Here is an 18,038-nt window from a genome sequence, read left to right as displayed (position 1 = left end):
GCCTTGGCTGACATTATCTAGCTGCTTTGAAAAGTAGGCCAGAGCCCACCTCTGGTCCCTGAGGAACTGTGACAGCACTCCCAGTGCTGTGTTTTGTCTTTCATCAGTAAATAGTTCAAACAGCTGCATGGGGTCTGGGAGCCCCAAAGCAAGTGCCCACATAGGGGCTCGCTTGAGTTGTAAAAAGGCAGCCTGTGGATCATCAGTCCAGACTATAAAGTCCCTCTGAACATTCTTCAAGAGCTCATACAGTGGCTTTACTAGCAGCCCATAATTGCTGATCCACAGGCAACACCATCTGATCATCCTGAAAAAGGCACACAACTCTCTTACCGTTTGTGGCTGTGGGAGCTGGCAAATTGCTTTTTTTTATTCGTGTCCCAGCCTCCTTTGTCCATGAAGGATTTCGAATCCCAAGTAGGTTACTGTGGTCTGGACTATTTGTGCTTTGTCTTTGGATACTCTTTATCTACTTAGTCCCAGAAAATTCAACAATGCCGCAGTCTGATCCCAACATTGATGTTCAGTTCCAGTGGCTATCAGAATGTCATCTACATACTGTAACAAGACTCCCAATAGGGTTCTGATTTTTCCATTCCTCCACTTCTTTTGCCAATTGATTTCTGATTATGGTGGGGCTATTTTAAACCCTTGCGGTAGAACTGTCCAAGTCAGTTGGGTTCTTCTCCCTGTGTTCAGATTTTCCCATTCAAAAGCAAAAAGCTCTTGACTTTCAGTTCTCAAAGGGATACAGAAAAAAGCATCTTTCAAGTCTAACGCTGTAAACCCTTTTAATTTTTCACTCAAGGTTGTTAGCAAGGTATAACGTTTTGTTACTACCAGATGTATATCTTCTTCTATCTAATTTATGGGTCTAAGATCCTGTACCAGCCAGTAATCCTTTCCATTTGCCTTCTTAAATGGCAAATTAGGTTTATTAAATTTGGATTTGCATTCCTTCAATAGGCCGTATTTTATAAATTTTTCCACAAGGGATAATAACCCCCTGCGACTTTCTATTTCCAAGGGTATTAATTTTGCCTTACTGGTCCCACTCCAGGTTTCAATTTAATCTTTACAGGGTCTGCTCTTTTGGATCTCCTGGGCACTGATTTGCAGAAAAAAAACCTAACTCCACAACTTTGTAAAGTTGTTTTTACAACAAAGCTGGTATGTTTATTACAGCACTGGATGCATGTGGGGATTGCTCCTCCCTAAAGGACATGTGCACCCCTGAGAATTCCTTAACCTTTTTTATCCCCCCCTTAGTTGTACATATGCATAGAGTTTCACAATAGTTTCATGCATATTCATTTTACTGGTTTCGGGTTACAACTTGCAATTAGTCCTTATCAGTCCTTGTACAGAGAGAACTCTCTGGTCAATTTGTCCATCTCTTGGTCTCTTGCAGCCTCAGCTTTAGGCTTTTTCTTCATTTCAAAGTTCAAGGGGCCCTTCTTATCTCTTCAGCTTGGAAATTGCATTCCTTTTTTCTCTGCTGAGGCAGTTTCTGTGAGCGCAGCAAAGCTAGCACACTAAACAGGTTCACTTATGCTAGCAAGCTACAGATTTAATAATTTAAAACGGCACATTTCACCTAAATCCAAAATGGATTTCCACCCTGGAAAATTTCCCACTCTTTTTCAGCACCTCTCCAGCTCAGACTATCATAATTACTGCATCCTCAAGTGATACAGGCAGATGGATCATGTCCAATTTCAGAGACTGTAGTGCAAAAATAGAGGCTTCCACATAATTAGGTTCTGGAATAATAACCTTTATTTTTCCATTTTTAAATTTGATTTCAGCATTTAGTTTTTCTAATAAATCTGTCCCAAGGAGATGCTTTGGCAAATTGGGTGGATACAAAAACTGGTGAGTCATCCATTGTTTTCCTAATTTAAAATCAATGTGTTTGAAAAATGGCTGAGTTTCGTGATTCCCTGTTGCACCAATAATTGTTATAGAATCATTACTCAAGTTTCCTTTTACTGTATTTAGCACCAAGTAACTAGCTCCCGTATCTACTAAGAATTCTACCTCCTCATTTACCTCCTCATTTCCCATCTTAGCTGTAAGCAGAAGTTCTGCCAGGGAAGAATCCTTGAGTCCCCCTCAGTCATCATCAGAGATGGCCATGAGAAGGGGGGCTTTTACTAGTACATTGAGATAAGGCAGTTTGCTAAAGCAAAAGTGAAAGGTTGTATGCACACAAGCAAAGGGAAAAAATAATTATCCTCTATTTCCCATCAGCAAGCAATGTCCAGACACTTCCTGGGAAGCAGGGCTTCAGCACACATAACAGTTCCTCCAGAAAGCAAACATTGAAAACTCATGAATTCCCTCCCTTCCTCCTCTCTCCCTTAGCTTATATGTCTGAGCTAACATCATATGGTATGGAATATCCCTTTGGCTAATTTGGATCAGCTGGCCTACTTGTGTGCCCTCCAAGGGTCTTGCCCACCCCCATCCTATTGATGGGATGGAATGTTGGAGAGACAGCACTGATGCTGTGCCAGCACTGATCAGCAGAAGCCAAAACACCGGTGTGTTATCAACACCTTCCTGGCCATCAATACAAAGCACAGCACTGGGAGGGCTGCTATGGGAAAATGAACTCCAGCTCAAGAAGACCCAATTCAGCTACTTACTGAGAGCAGGAAGGAGTAGGATCAGGCCACTTGAGAGTTCAAGTGTTGCACTTTTTCTCAGGTCATAAATGAGAGACTTTGAAATATACTTAATAGGAAAGTGATATTAAAAAAATATATCTCCTATACAATTTCCTTGACACCACCAATACATCTCTTCTTTACTGGAAATTAACCTGAAACAGAGCTGAACAAGTTTTAACAATACCTTTTTTTTGAGAGAGGGCACTGATGGGAGCATGCTATGATTACTTAAAAATCAAAGGGAAAGGCAGAGGGAGGAGCTCATTATTCAAGGGGCAATTCCCTTCCCCTTCTCTGTATGTATTGAGTGGAGCCAAGAGCAAGAATGCCGAGTATGCCTGGGGTTCTTCATCCTCCTCCCCCCTCCCTTGTATCTGTGCACTTTACAGCTTACTGCCTCTTCAACTCTACTTCAACTGATAAACATTATCTTGCAAAAATCAAGAGTCTGTGTCTATGACTTCTGGTAGAATATCACATTTCTGTAGCTGAACGAAATCCAGACAGTGATACTGACTGCACAACCTGCTCTGAAATGCACAGCATAAACAAATGGAAAAAAATAGATTTTCCTCTTAATTTCCAGTAGATTAAAGAGTTTCTTAAAAACAATTTGAGATGCAATATTTTGGACTATAGCTATGTATATATTTCTTTTTTACTCCCTAATTTTCATGTGATACTGCTTCCTACAACATACTTTTCTTGAAATACAAGAATACTGAATCAGTTTTGGACTTTGAGGGAGTGTGGCTTTATAAGTAATGTATAACACCTTACTTGTAATATCCATTCCAGATTTTATGTATGCAGTCTGTTCAAGTTTAATACTGATAATATGTAATTTGTTTGTATTGCTTTGTAGCTATACCTGTGAATTAATGCCTGAACCAAAAATCGATGCCATGTTTACATAAAATCCAATAGAAACACCCCAATTCTGCAGTGATAAAGTATTGAGAGCCAAAGCTGGGCCTTAACATTGGGAAAACAGAGATGGGTTCAGGTCTGATCTTCAGAGAACAGCATTTGAGACCTTGGTTCAACAGGGTGCTCTGTGGAGTAGTGGCTGAAGTAAAGATCATTCTTATGGTATTCCATATCTTCTTAAAATATAAGAAAAAACAGTTATTTTGCCTTATGTTTTATCATGCCAAGTGGAGATGCACACTTCTGAAACAGTGTGTGCATATCTCATTGACTGTGAGAGACAACTGCTCACTTTGAAAATTTAAAAAGGTTTATTAAACCTTAACAAAAATACAACAAAGGACTACATAAGGAAAAAAGCTGTAGCACTGGGAACTGCCCCTCGTGCATATCACATGGCCAGTTCATCTTCAAGATGGATGCTCAGTCTTTTATACCCCTGGGGGTCGCATCAGCCAGCCCTGGCCCCTCCCAAAGTCTGTCAGTCAGCTCTTCTTTGCCATTTATCAGTGGAAACTGCTTTCTTGTAACTTGATTGGAGGTCAGGTGTTGCCATGCCGCACCCCCTAAGCAACAAGCTTTTCCATTCCCAACTGCCCCATGCAAGGGGCACATGTGCATGCCTTCTTTTTTACCTGTCCTAGACAACCTTGGCTGTCTGATGGTCGCAATACAGGGGGGGAAAAGGGAACTATGGGGAAAACAGAGGACATCTAAACTACAATAACATAACTATACCTCACTAAAGCTTTTCTTAATATTCACACAATAGTTATCTTTTAATTGCAAGAGCAAATCATCTCATTATCCATCTATAACATTGACTATTATGAATCTGATATCCTGTGTATTGGTAACTGCAGCAGTTTCCATTTCCCAAGACTTACACTGACATAGCTGCCCTACCAGATTGCTTGGGTTGATGATGAGCTTTAGAATCAGCTCAGTGGTGGGAGAAGTGAAAGGAATGAGGTTAAGTGACTTGTGTCAGTGAATTGGTGGCAGAGTTGAGATTAGGACCAGGGTTTGTACCACTAGAGTGCACTACTTTCCTTTTACTTATTGAGAGAATGGGTAAATTTCCTGGTAAGTGCAGACTGGTGTGAGATTTGGAAAATTGCTGCCAGCTTGCTGAACTACTGGGAGTTTCACATTGGTCTTAATTGGATGCAACTCTGCTTCTGCAGCTATCATTTACCAAGTAACTTTTTCTTACTATCAAACTTCTATGAATGTTGTGATGGAATGGCAAAGAGGGCTTGTAAACCAGCTCCTTTTGATTTTATTGGATATAAAAAGACAGGAAGACAGCGTTCATCATACTTGTAATTAAAGCAAGTTCTATGAGATATATTCTTTCTCAGAAATACATGATGACTTTTGCTAGACTAATTAAAGGTTATAAAAAACGATATATGGTACTTTATTTAAGAATGTAAGCCCTCCTTTTTTTCCCTTCACAGGTTTCCACTTGAGTGGCACTGTGACAGACCCTGCAATGCAATCGGAGCCAGAAACTGTTTGCAATGTAGCTATCAGCTTTGATCGTTGCAAGATTACCTCAGTGACCTGTAGCTGTGGAAACAAGGACATATTTTACTGTGCCCACGTTGTTGCACTCTCTTTATACCGGATCCGCAAGCCAGATCAGGTCAAACTGCATCTTCCCATTTCAGAGACACTGTTTCAAATGAACAGAGACCAACTACAAAAATTTGTTCAGTATTTGATCACAGTGCACCACACAGAAGTTTTGCCAACTGCTCAGAAATTAGCAGATGAAATTCTTTCTCAGAATTCAGAAATCAATCAAGTCCATGGTAAGTTTGATGATTTTTCTTTTGTTTCATTCCCTCTCTGGTTTTTTATATTATTTTTTGTGGCACTCAGGAGTGTGACCTCCTGAAGTCCCTTTCAACCTAATTACTTTGTAATTTTTGTGATGTTTACATTATGGTGTTGTGGTCAGTTCATCACATGTTGTTTCTGCCATTGCTTTTTCCTCTGGGGAAGGACTCCTCACACTCTTCCCCTGCTCCAATGTAGATTCCCTCTGTCCTGGTTACAGGAGTAGAGTGCCAGTTTAGCAGTATGTGGGTGTAAAAAAAGGTATATTCGACTCCTCTCTACCTCATTTCTGACACACTGTTAATGATGGGTCATTTGCAGTAGCTGCCCAGTGCACACTTGACACCTCAGGCTACAAGATGGATGTTAAATGAGATAAGGAAAAAAGAGGCAACGCTGCAAAGGCAGGGTAGTGTTTCTTTTTCTTCACACCAATGACTCAGCTGTGATAAATCTTTTTGGGGAAGCACCAGCACAGTCACAACCATCCTGAGGTGGTCACCTCAGGTAATGGGCCATAATGGACTCAATGGCACTGGCAGAATAGGCAGCTGCAATGACTCACAGTATTACCATCATTCCATTGTGAAAGTTCCCAGCCTGGGGGAGGTACTGACAATTACCACCTGAACTTAAGCATATATAATCTCTGACTATGGGGATTTGGGACACCACCAATACCACCACTCATCATATCCAGAGGAGGACCAATACTTCTATAGGACCACTGCTTTCGACTGCAACCACCACTTGATAGGACTGTGACCATCACCCTGACCAACAGGGTGCCAGGTTGTACTCTGACTTTGTGGGTTGAAGCCAGCTTTCTGTGTATCATTGCATTTATTGTAATCTCTCTACTAAATTCTAACTCTGTCCTGAAATCTCTCTTAATGTAATTGAGTGGGGTTCATTTCTCCCATCAGTCTATTTCATACCAGCACACCCTCCCACAGGAAACAGTTTTCCATAACCTTCTCCAATGTGACTCCTTCTGACAAGGTACAGTTCTTCACAAACTGCTCCAATGTAGAACCTGTATTATATGTTATAAAATAATTCATGCTTAAGAGGAGAATATATAAAATAAAAATTGTAAAATCCAATGAGCCTCTGACCATGAGCAGCCCAGAGACAGATGACTACATTGGAATTACGAAACTCCTGGTGGCAGCAGGAGAACCATGCCTCGTTTAACTAATAAAAGACATGGCCGGCGCAGAGATGGGCTTCCTCTGGAGTCATCAAGGAACACCCAAGGGTGATCATCGCTTTGTAGATACCATCAATCAAGATAACCGAAGTCACCAAGGAACATACATCTGAATATGCGACTTCCCCTGACATGATCAGCGCCTGCCACTACTCAGGAAACAGCAATTGTCCAGCCCTGCCCAGTGAAAGAAACCTTCATACATATGCGGGGTTACAAAAGAAATCGGGGCACCTCTGCCTCAGGCATAAAAAACTGTATAAAAAAGCCCTGCTGGGAACGGCATTCTTGAACAGAGGGAGGTCCGATGCGATAGAGGTCGGATCTATGTTCACCCAGTGCTGACCCTGGGCTCGATGCTGTCTCTTTGGCTGTGGTTTTTGAGGACCGTATTTTGGTCGTGAAAATAAAATCTTTTGCATTTATTAATTTGGATTTCTGGCTGATCATTTATAACACACCCTTCCACGTGGTGCAGTCCTTCAGGAACAGGCTGCTCCAGTGTAGGTCCCCCACAGGGTCACATCTCCTGCCACCAAACCTGCTCCAGCATGGGCTCCACTATCCACAGGGTCACAGGTCCTGCCAGGACCCTGCTCCAGCAGGGGCTTCCTACAGGATCACAGGCTGCTCCAGTGTAGGTCCCCCACAGGGTCACATCTCCTGCCACCAAACCTGCTCCAGCATGGGCTCCACTATCCACAGGGTCACAGGTCCTGCCAGGACCCTGCTCCAGCAGGGGCTTCCTACAGGATCACAGCCTCCTTTAGGCACATCCACCTCCTCCAGCATGGGGGTCCTCCATGGGCTGCAGGTGGATCTCTGCACCCCTGTGGACGTTCATGGGCTGCAGGGACACAGCTGCCTCACCATGGTCTTTACTGTGGGCTGCAGGGGAATGTCAGCTCCTCCCCCCTCCTACACTGACCCTGGTGTCTGCATAGTTTTTCTTCTCACATATTCTCATTCCTCTCTATGCTGGCCCAAATTGCTTCCGTGCTGTAATTTCTTTCCCTTTCTTAAATATGTTATCACTGAGGTGCTACTGCTTTCACTGATGGGCTCAGCCTTGGGCAGCAGTGGGTTTATCTTGGAGCTGACTGGAACTGGCTTTGATGGACATGGGGGTAGCTTCTGGCATAAGACACCCCTGTAGCTTCCCCACTACCAAAACCTGGTCATGCAAACCCCATACACCCATAGAAGATACTGTGGAAAAAATTAACATTAACTCAGTCAAAACCATCACACCAGTACTTTCTTTACATTTTCTCTTATTAGCACTGTCTGCTTCACAGTAGTTTCTGTTTTTCTTTAATGCTATGCACTACTAAACAGTCGTTATATTTTACCCAAGAGTTATGAAATTAAACAAAAGATTAAATTACTTATGTCTAAACTTTCAATCATTTGGGGAATCTAAGGCATAATATTTTGTAATAAGTAATTTGATCAGCTTTTTTTCTATATAACTACTATTTAGAATAATTCTGAAGACACTAAGTTTATAAAATCAGTTATTATTCTGTTGTGAAGTCAGAAGTACCTGTAGTATTGTGCTGAATTGCATTGTAGAGCTCAGACCCTCAGCTTGATGTCTTAAGCTTTTATAGTCTTTTTACCCATTGGCATGAAAATAGCACTGGTTTAAGTATAGCAATGCTGAGTCACTGCAGAAGGTATAGTGCAAACTGACTGATTGTTGCCTTTTTCCCAACCTGGAAATGAAACTTGAGATAATTTTAGTAAGGAAGTAATATAAGAATAGATCTTTATTTGAAGGCCTTCAGGGGCAGTTATGGAAAGATGTCCACAAAAGCTGTCCTAGGATGATGTGATGATGCTTGTATCCCCAATTGTGTGTTCTGCTTATGCTGGATATTATATTCTGTGCCCTCAGGACTAGCTGAGAGCAAAGGCAGGGAGAAGAAGCACAGAGTTTTGTTATCAGGGACTGGACTCCTCCTCCACAGTCTGCTGGAACACTGTTCATGTCTGGGCACAGACGGGACAGAACACTGCGCTCCTTATGCTTTTTAGTTAGTTAGTTAGTTTAGCTAGCTGAGGCAGTCCGAGCTTTCCCTGGACTGTTTTTCTTTCCCTTTTTGGAACCATTCGAACCTGCTCCAGACTGGGACCCAAGGAAACACTGAGAGCTCACACTTTGCAGCCTGCCGGGGCCTACTCTGCAGCCTTTCCCAGCGCCGGAGGGACTGATAACAGGGCAGCCACCCCCAGGAGAGACTTTCTGAATTTGTCATCTCTTCAAAGCAATGAATGAGCTTTGTCATCTGGTATTGTTCATTTTTTGTGCTGGGGAGTGCTTTGCCTGTTGAATAAACAGGTTTTTTCCACCTCTCTCCGAGGAAATTCTTTCCCAAACCGGTTGGGGGGAGGGGCCATGTGGGTTGGCTTTCTGGGGGGGCCCCTTTTGGAGGTTTTCTCCCAAATTTGCCCTAAACCAGGACAAAAGCCCACCCCCTCCACGGGTCAGCACATTTTTTTAGGTTTTAGGAAATTAGCATAAGTGATAAAAAGCACCATTTAGGATGACAAGTGGCGATGCAATCTTCCCCCCAGGTCAAGCCCCTTTTCCGGAGTCCCCCCCTCAGCACTAGCTGTGCTTTGTTCATAAAATGTATCTCAAAGAGTTGTTCTCAGCCTTGATTCCCAGGAAGAACCAAGATAGGATTGGGGCCTTGTGAGAAACAAGCCTCACTTCTAGAATTTTAGAAAAAGGTTTATTAAACCTTGACAAAAATTACAACAAAGGACAGGATAAGGAAAGAAGTTACAGCGCTGAGAGCCTGCTCTCTCCCGTGGCTTTACAGCCATGTGGCTCATTCACAAAATGGCTGCTCCACCTTTTATACCCTTGGTGTTGTATCATGTAACCCTAGCCCCTCCCAAAGTCTGTAAGTTAACTCTTTGTCACTGTCCATTGGTGAAGACTATTTTCTTGTAACTTGATTGGAGGTCAGGTGTTGCCATGCCGTGCCTCTTAGTAACAAGCTTGCCCTCCCCCTAAATGCCCTGACCACCAAGGCTATTACAAGGGGAGGGGAAAGAGGACTATGGAATGACATCTTACATTAACATTACTATAAATCTATATAATATCTATCTCTTAATTATTCAGTGCTGAGGTACATGAGGAATCAATCCATCTATAATACACACCAAGTATAAAACCTTCTAACAATTTATACATTTTAGCAAAGGAATTAGTGTTCCTTGGCTACAAGTTACATCGTTCTCCTACTAATTAGAATTCTGTCCTCTATTGGTTAATGATTTCTTGCTTCTCATGCAAATTAGTCCACATTTTCAGTCTTTTTATGATCTTTTTCCCAGAGAGGGAGAGTTTCAGTACAATTGCTGAATTGTTTTTGTTAGTTTCTTACTTATCTCTGGTTTCTGCAAAACGTCCTTGTAGTCTATAAATTCTGCATTCCTGGTGTCCACTTCTCAGCAATGTATCTTTCTCCCAGGCTTTAACTTCCTCTCCCAAGTCTGAGAGCACCCAAAGCATGTCAAGTGCTAACTTTAATTGTTTTTCTAATACATGGACATCACCCGGAGCTTGCCTGTCAGCCACTATCTGTTTCACAGATTAAATCTCCCCTCTTGTAGATTAGGTTCCAACATTTTCCCCCACTACTGCATAGACTCCTTTTTAAAGAAATATAACTTGTTTGGTAAAAATACCAAGATTATTTAAAGATAAATCTCCTTTCAAGTGGGGGATAAATATGTGTGTTTTGTATATTGGTGCTTTTATATATATCCTTTTCACAGGTTTTTCCTCTGTTTTAGAGCAATGAAATATTTAAACTATTTGCAATGTGATACTGCAAACCTGGGTCTGTTCAACAACTGCACTGCTTGATCCCATGTGACTTGATTTCCCTTTTAATCTAGTTTTTTGCAACTGAAGATTTATCAGCATGTGTTACATGTAGCTGACTGAATTCAAAACCCTTTAAAACTAACATAGTAAAGATGGAAGCACTCACAGAAGGGCAAGTTTCTCATTTGTTTTGTACTGTCTTGGACTTGATTCCTGACTTCTGAGAAAGTCTTATGGTTCCTGTGGAAAGTACAAGAGTTCTTTCACATCTTCAGACACAATTTATTGTTAATCAAAAAAAAAAAAATGGACAATAGTGCAATGTTCACAGCTGTAGGCTCTGATGTTGAAGACAGTTTAGAAAGTTGATGAGCTGAAAGACTTTTGTTTTACTTTCTCAGCAACTAGTAGACAAGACATCCCTCTGACCCTCTCAGTCTTCCAGTTGTATTTTCATTGAATAAAGATTCTAGCATTCTCTGCAACCACTTAAGATTCACTTAGATGGCAGAGATGCAATTGTGAATCAAAGGCTTAAATCAATAGAATCAATGTTTCTATACATCTAAAGAGTTGTAGCTATCTTTGCTTTTCATGTTCTCAGGACTTCACTGAAAGCAAATTTTTACAAATCTGACCATGTAATTTTCCTTCCCTGCCAGTATCCTTATTTTAGTATTGGCTACAGAGGTAACATGATCTGGGATTTAGAAGTGATAGTGTGATGCAATTCAATTTCTAACATCTTCTCAAAACCTAACAGAGATAGAGATTACACAGTTGTGACAAGCCCAAAATCAAAATGTCAAGTTAACTGTAATGTTAGGGTTGCAGTTTGGAGACAGGCACACGACTGAACACACTGAGACCATGCGACAACACACAAGATTTATTGATGGATGCCTTCTTTTATAGGAGGTTCAAAATTCCTGGGCTTCAGCAACTGATTAGTCAAGGTTTCAACACCACCCAGCTCCCCGACCAATGATACATCTGCATTCAGGATTGAATGGGATTGGCTGGGGTCCTCTATTTGAGTTTGAATCCAACCTATCATTGCCTCACCCAGGGACTTGTTTACTTCTAGGCTATAAGGAACTAGGCTAGCCAAATTTGGTTTCTTATTATGGCCAAATTTGTACAGCCTCAGACCAGCTGTGGCTCTGACAATTTCCCCTTTCTGTTTTAAAAAATGCAAAGTGTTCTTTGTCTTCCTCTGCAGGTGTCTTGCAGACAGGATGACAAAGCATGACACAGATAATAAGCTTAATTTGAATAAGACTTTCCACCCAACTCAACAAGCCTAGTTTTCTCCAGCCAGTGATGTATCCCATGTATCATCAGAGTTGTAACATTCACATTCAGGAGCTGTCAAACAAGATCACAAGTTTTCAGGATGGCATACCGCAGGCTCATTACCCAGAAGTTACAAATTACAATTTAACACTACAAACAAGAAACAATTCAACTCAAACCCATCTCAATTACAGACATCCTTCTGCTATTGATGTCTCCAAATGTTTGAGTCTTGGGGTTCAAGTAGGGTGATGGGTAGATTTGTCTTACTGTTGTTGATAATCTTTTTCCTCCGACAAGCTGTCAGCTTGCTAGGTCATGTTGTGATTTGATTGAAAAACATGAGAACATTTAAGACTTTTGAGGGGGATATACACCCACCTCACTTCCCCTTTCTTTGTTTTAACAACTTAACAGGAACATAATTCAATCTCAACAAAACATGCACTTTTGAACTATATCAACAAGGTGAAACTTACAACTGCCTATATACATTGCTATCACCCAGGGTCTGCCAAGGAACCATCTTTTCACAATGAGGACTTGGAGAGCCTTTTCTGGATAAGGATCCCCTGTCTACCTAAGAGCAAAGTGGTCCAGCTTCTGCAAAGCCGAATCAGCTAGTCAAAGTGACTTGCTTTCATTTTTAGCACAGGAACACCTGGGTTTGATGGCATGCTTTTTCTGCCAGTCAAGGCCACAGCTTGGCCAGAGCTAAGACCCAGACTGGGGGGGCTTCCCTATCATATCCTTAAAATAAATCATTCAGTAATGACTCATAGAACAGCCAGCTTTTTTATCTATCCTTAGCTAAATAACCAGTGATATAAATAACTTGTAAATAACTATAACTATGTACATATATATACAACTCCTTTGAAAGTACCATCTACCTTTTTGTCACAAAGAAACCAATTCAAAACTATCAAAGGAAACATCTCTGTCTCAGTTAGGTTTTACAGATCATATCCTGGTACATGACTGAAAGTAACACATCCTTGTGTTCTAAGGGTCTCGTAGATGGTTTAAGGTGCATATTTGGAGCGTTCAGATTTCCCTTGTGAAAGCTTTTCTACTTGGTCGTGATCTTAGCTTTTTATTTAATGGGTAGATACAATGTTAACAACATTATTTAGCTGTATTTGTAGAATCCCTTTGTATAGTCATAATACCAAAAACATAGTACAAAATCGGTTGGGTTGTTTGTCTCTATAAATACAGATAGTTTGCAGCATTACTAAAATAATAACATTCCTCTGTATAAATTAAATAATATTTTGAAGAAATTAGTATCTTAAGGTTATGTACAAAAGAAACTAGCAAGCATTATTGAAATGGAAATGAAATGTAAAATGTTACTGCTAATCCTGTTGTCTGAAGTACCCTTGAAGTAAATTTGACAAGACTCTTAGAACGCATTTGCAGGTTTACAAGTTATTGATGTTTGTTTTGCATTAGGCCATTCTCGGGGCTCCCTGGATGGGAGAAACCCTCCTGTAGCAGTTCTGTGCCAGGAAAAAGGAGATGCACAGGACTTTTTCTGTTGCGGTGTGATGTCATGGTTTGCCTCAGATACCCCAGGTTCCTCCCTGATAATTCCCTGCCAGGTGTGTCAATCATCCCTCCTTTCCACACCCTGACCCCTGCTGAGCGCTGTCTGTCAATCCTGGCATTCCAGAAGGGCATTGAGTGATTGGCAGAATTCAAAAGATGCCCTCCACCCCTGGAGGGACATTGGGCCATCCAGATGTCCTCTGTCCCTTGAGACTTCCCCCCCCCCCCATACCTGGTTGGTGGTCCCCTGTGTTCCTTCTCTCCCCCCCTCCCCCAGGTAAAAGGGTGAGCAAATAATGTGGTTTGGGGAGTTCTGTTGGAGCTGTTGCTGGATTCAGAGGCCTGTGGGCCAGAAATAAAGCTCTGAATTGAAACCCTCCATCAGAACCGACTCCTTTCCTTCACCTCACCTTAAAGCTTCGCTGCCGGAGGGAAACCCAAGGAGCAGAACCTGTTACAGGGAAAGCTCCATCCTGCAGCCACTGGAGCTCCTGCATGCCTGGACTTGCCTCCAAGCACCCAGCTGCAGCATCCAGCTAGCCAAAGGTGTCTCTGAGGTGAAAACACCACAGTTGCCACTTTTTGGTCAAGCAGCAAGGGCCAGACAAGCTCAGACATGTCCCATTCTGGCTATATTGGTAATTATTCCAATATTTTTCAGTCTTCAGCTTTTTTTTAATTGTTATATTATCCAAAGTTTTGAACGCTGTCCACACCAGGCTCAGCGCACTGGAAAAGTACCACAAAATGGCCCCTGAAATGTACAGCTTCAAGGTCTTTTAAAGTTGCTTCATCCAATTAACTCTTAAAATGTACATTATTTCTATTTATCTACTGATAACTCATCCCTTGACTGTCCATGTAACCTCTGCACTCTGCGTTCCTTGACCAATTACACTGTGCCACCAACACTGCAGAAAATGGAGTAGATGATGAAGAAGAAGACAGGGACTACACCCAAATTCTTCCATCTTGCTTCCTATCTACATCATACTAAAAATCTCAAAACCTAAATTTCTCACCCAAGTGACATACTATACTACTCTCTATAATCTATTTCACACTTTGGTAGATTCTAGTCTATCTCAAAGTCTTGGAAGTCCTCTCCAGGGGCAAAGGTTAAAGGCAGTGTTTCTCTGGGGTTCAGAACCCCCCAGAGCAGACAGAGAAATATTCCCTGTGCCCTGGGTTCCCACAACAAGTCAAGTTTTAGAAAAATCAAATAATGTTGAAGAAAATTATATAAAGCAATGAAAAGCATATATGCCTTTTCCTTATGACCTTGGGATTTTACTCTTTAAAATTGTTAAGTTTCCATATTAGTCTATTTACCTTCAATTAATATGTTATCTTTCAGGAAAGGTATAAAGACATGACCTCAAGGCTGCAGGACAAACCATTTTTGTTACTTAGAAGTTTCTGTTATTACTTTTTCATACATAGTTTTTAACTTCTCTGTAATCTCAAATGACCTCAGTTCTGTGATTATTGCATCTGTATACTTAGTTGCAAAAACTTAACATTAAAAGCCATGGTTTTATTTTGTTTCAAAAATAAGAAAACATGCAAATTAGTATTTTAGTGATAGCAGTAACAGACCTGCTATATTCAGAAACCTGCTATTGACTTCAACAGGAGTTGGCATGAGTGAAATATGAAAGGTAGTTGTTAGTGATTTTCAGCATGAAAATGATTTTTTAGACATTGTAAACAGAAATGACAGGTGGAAATCTAGGCTTGGGACATTACAATTATATTAAGACTAATTCTCTAAATGGTTTTAAGAGATATCAAGTCCTGTGTCAGAAATTGCTTTAGGATGAGAGGGTTAGGTTTTTCATTCCAGTGGTAATCTCTTACATCAGGGAAATTGTAAGGTGGAAGCTGTTTTTCCAGAAAAGAGTACCTTGAAAAAAACATCAGTTAATTTCTGCTTGAAAGGATAGCTTATGAATTAGAATCATTACAGGACCATCTATCACAAAAAACAATCAAAGCAATGCAGGGGGTCACAAGGTGATATGGTAAAAAGGGGAATCTTAATAGTGAGGGTCTGGGATAGCGGTAACACAGGCACAACAACAGTACTGACTCCTTAAACCATGCAGCAATTGCCATTTGAATAGTAAAAACCAGAAAAGTTCCATGGACTACCTGTAGATTCAACAGGCTGAGCACATAGCTGCTTGTGGTATTTTCGGGGTTCCCCAGATGGAGGGGGAATGAAGGAATAGGACTCCATGTTCTTAGAAGGCTAATTTATTATTTTATGATATGATATATGATATGATATTAAAGAATGCTATACTAAAGCTATACTAAAGAATAGAGAGAGGATACTTACAGAAGGCTTAACAAGATAATAATTAAAAACCCGTGACTCTCTCCTCAGAGTCCGACATAGCCTGACCGTGATTGGTCATTAAGTCCAAACAATTCACATATTGGATAAACAATCTCCAAAGCACATTCCAAAGCAGCAAAACACAGGAGAAGCAAATGAGATAATATTGGTTTCCTTTTTCTCTGAGGTTTCTCAGCTTCCCAGGAGAAGAAATCCTGGTGAAGGGATTTTTCAGAAAGGCTATGCAAATGCTGCAGTCTCCCCGAGGAAGGGGTTACCCATCCAGACAGGTCCTTTCTCCAGCACAGTATCAGCTCACAAGGGTTTGCAGCAGACAGGAACTCTGGCTGTTGTAGGAGCAGTGGAAACGGCACAGGTTGGGGGAGGCGCTGGGGCAGCTCGCGCCTTATCAGGAAAAGCCTGCCATGTAGGGGGGGGCAGGGACTTGGCACTGCCTCTGCCAGCACTGCTTCTGCTGTTGCACCCAGGCTCTCTGGGTTGCTTCTTCACTGCCCACATGCAGAGGGTTGCAGGCGTTTTGCCAGACCTGCTGTGAAGGTGGCTTGCCGCTGGCCGCTGTCTTGCGGCTGTGCCATGTGGTTGGTGGCGCGCGCTTGCTGCCACCACTACAGCACCATACCTCCACAGCTGTCCACATGTGCCCCCTCCCACCACCTCTGTCACTGCTGCTTCATTCTTGCAGAGGGCAGGCTGAGAGGGAGCACCCTGCTAGTAAGAGCCCCCGCGGCCCCAGCCACTCATCACGACATGGCTCTAGCTGATACTGCATTGCACAGAGCAGCACAAGTTCATTTGTGATACTGCCAGGGTCCCCTCTAGGGTTAAATGGATCTGGGGACCAGGGGCCATCTTCTGGCTCTCCTCCCACAGCTCTGGCAAACTTACAGTCGTCTGTGTGTGGCCCAGTCTCCCAACCTCTTGGGTGCTGAGTGCAGCACTGGCTGCCTTGGTGTTTCCCAGGCTTCTCGAGTTCCTAATGTGGATGCGGCAATATACAGTGTTCTGCAGCCCCAGGTACCGGCGGGTCTATGCATGGCATGGGCATGCACGGTGCCGGGAGGACTCCAGCAGTGGGGCTGCCAGCTTCTGTCCCAGCTTCTGGAGCTGCAATGCTTCTGGGTTCTGGTGGGCGCACGGGAGGGAGTCCCAGGGACAACGGCAGAGCCGATTCCAGCCGCTGCCCACACGTGCCTGGCATGGCATCCCCTCCCCTGCGGGGTGCCTCCCGTGCTCCGCCATTTTGGGATGTTTTGGAGGGCTGTGCCCGTGGCATCTCCACTGCCATCCCCATGTCCTGCTCAGCTTCCAACCGCCCCAGCAAGTCCAAAAAAAACCTCCATGGCTTTATAACATTTATAGCATCCATAGTAGCTTCTAAAGCCTGTTCTACAAGCCTCCAGCATTTTATAATGCCCATAGCAGCTTCCAGAGCCTGTTGCTCATGCTTTACTCCCTGTTGAAGTAAAAAGAGAGTCCATACCTTCATAACTAGGTGTTCCACTGAGATCCATCCTCCCATATTTTCAGCGGTGTTTTTCTTCTATTTAAAGGGGTATATACAAAGGTAGTCCTGACTTTTTGGCCGCTCTCCATGCCACAAATGGTTCTTCTCATTGTATTGTTGGCAGCTTTTTTGCAACAAGTGGGCTCCACTTGCACTATTTGGCAGCTTTTTCGCTGCAAATGGGTTCTACTCACCCACCCTCTGTCTCCCCCACTCTACACGTGGATGGCTGTATCAATCACGTTGGGATCACCACTTGTTACATTAGGGTCGCAGTTTGGAGATAGGCACACGACTGAACACACCGAGATCATGCAACAACAGCCAAGATTTATTGATGGTTACCCTCTTTTATAGGGGTTTCAAAATTCCTGGGCTTGAACAACTGATTGGTTGAGGTTTCAACACCACCCAGCTCCCTGACCAATGATACATCTGCATTCAGGATTGAATGGGATTGGCTGGGGTCCTCTGTTTGAGTTTGAATCCAACTTATCATTGCCTCACCCAGGGACTTGTTTACCTCTAGGCTATAACAAACTAGGCTAGCCAAATTTGGTTTCTTATTACGGCCAAATTTGTACAGCCTCAGACCGGCTGTGGCTGTGACAGTTCAGTCTTGGGCATGATTAAAATGCCTTACATCTGAGTATGGTGATGCACTACCATTTTTTCCACTGACAGTCTAGATAAGTGCTTTTCAATTTTTTCTGTTAGAATACCTCTTAAAAATATTCAGTGAAGGTGCAGGTTTCTTCAGAAATATGTAGATTGTTAGATACTGCAAGAACTTGTTTTATTTT

General features: G+C 42.3%; 1 protein-coding gene across 1 annotated transcript in view; it reads left to right on the top strand.

Annotated features, from left to right (window-relative positions):
- Window positions 1-18,038, top strand: part of LOC136568514 (zinc finger SWIM domain-containing protein 6-like) — a 281,712-nt gene that overhangs the window by 162,446 nt on the left and 101,228 nt on the right. Inside the window, exon 2 of the mRNA XM_066568521.1 lies at window positions 5,069-5,425. Within this exon, the coding sequence (XP_066424618.1) occupies window positions 5,069-5,425 (357 nt within the window). The remainder of the gene's footprint in view (window positions 1-5,068; window positions 5,426-18,038) is intronic.

The sequence above is a fragment of the Molothrus aeneus genome, chromosome W (genome assembly GCF_037042795.1).
Source record: "Molothrus aeneus isolate 106 chromosome W, BPBGC_Maene_1.0, whole genome shotgun sequence".
In the NCBI taxonomy this organism is placed as follows: domain Eukaryota; kingdom Metazoa; phylum Chordata; class Aves; order Passeriformes; family Icteridae; genus Molothrus; species Molothrus aeneus.
This window is presented reverse-complemented; position numbering and strand designations above follow the sequence as displayed.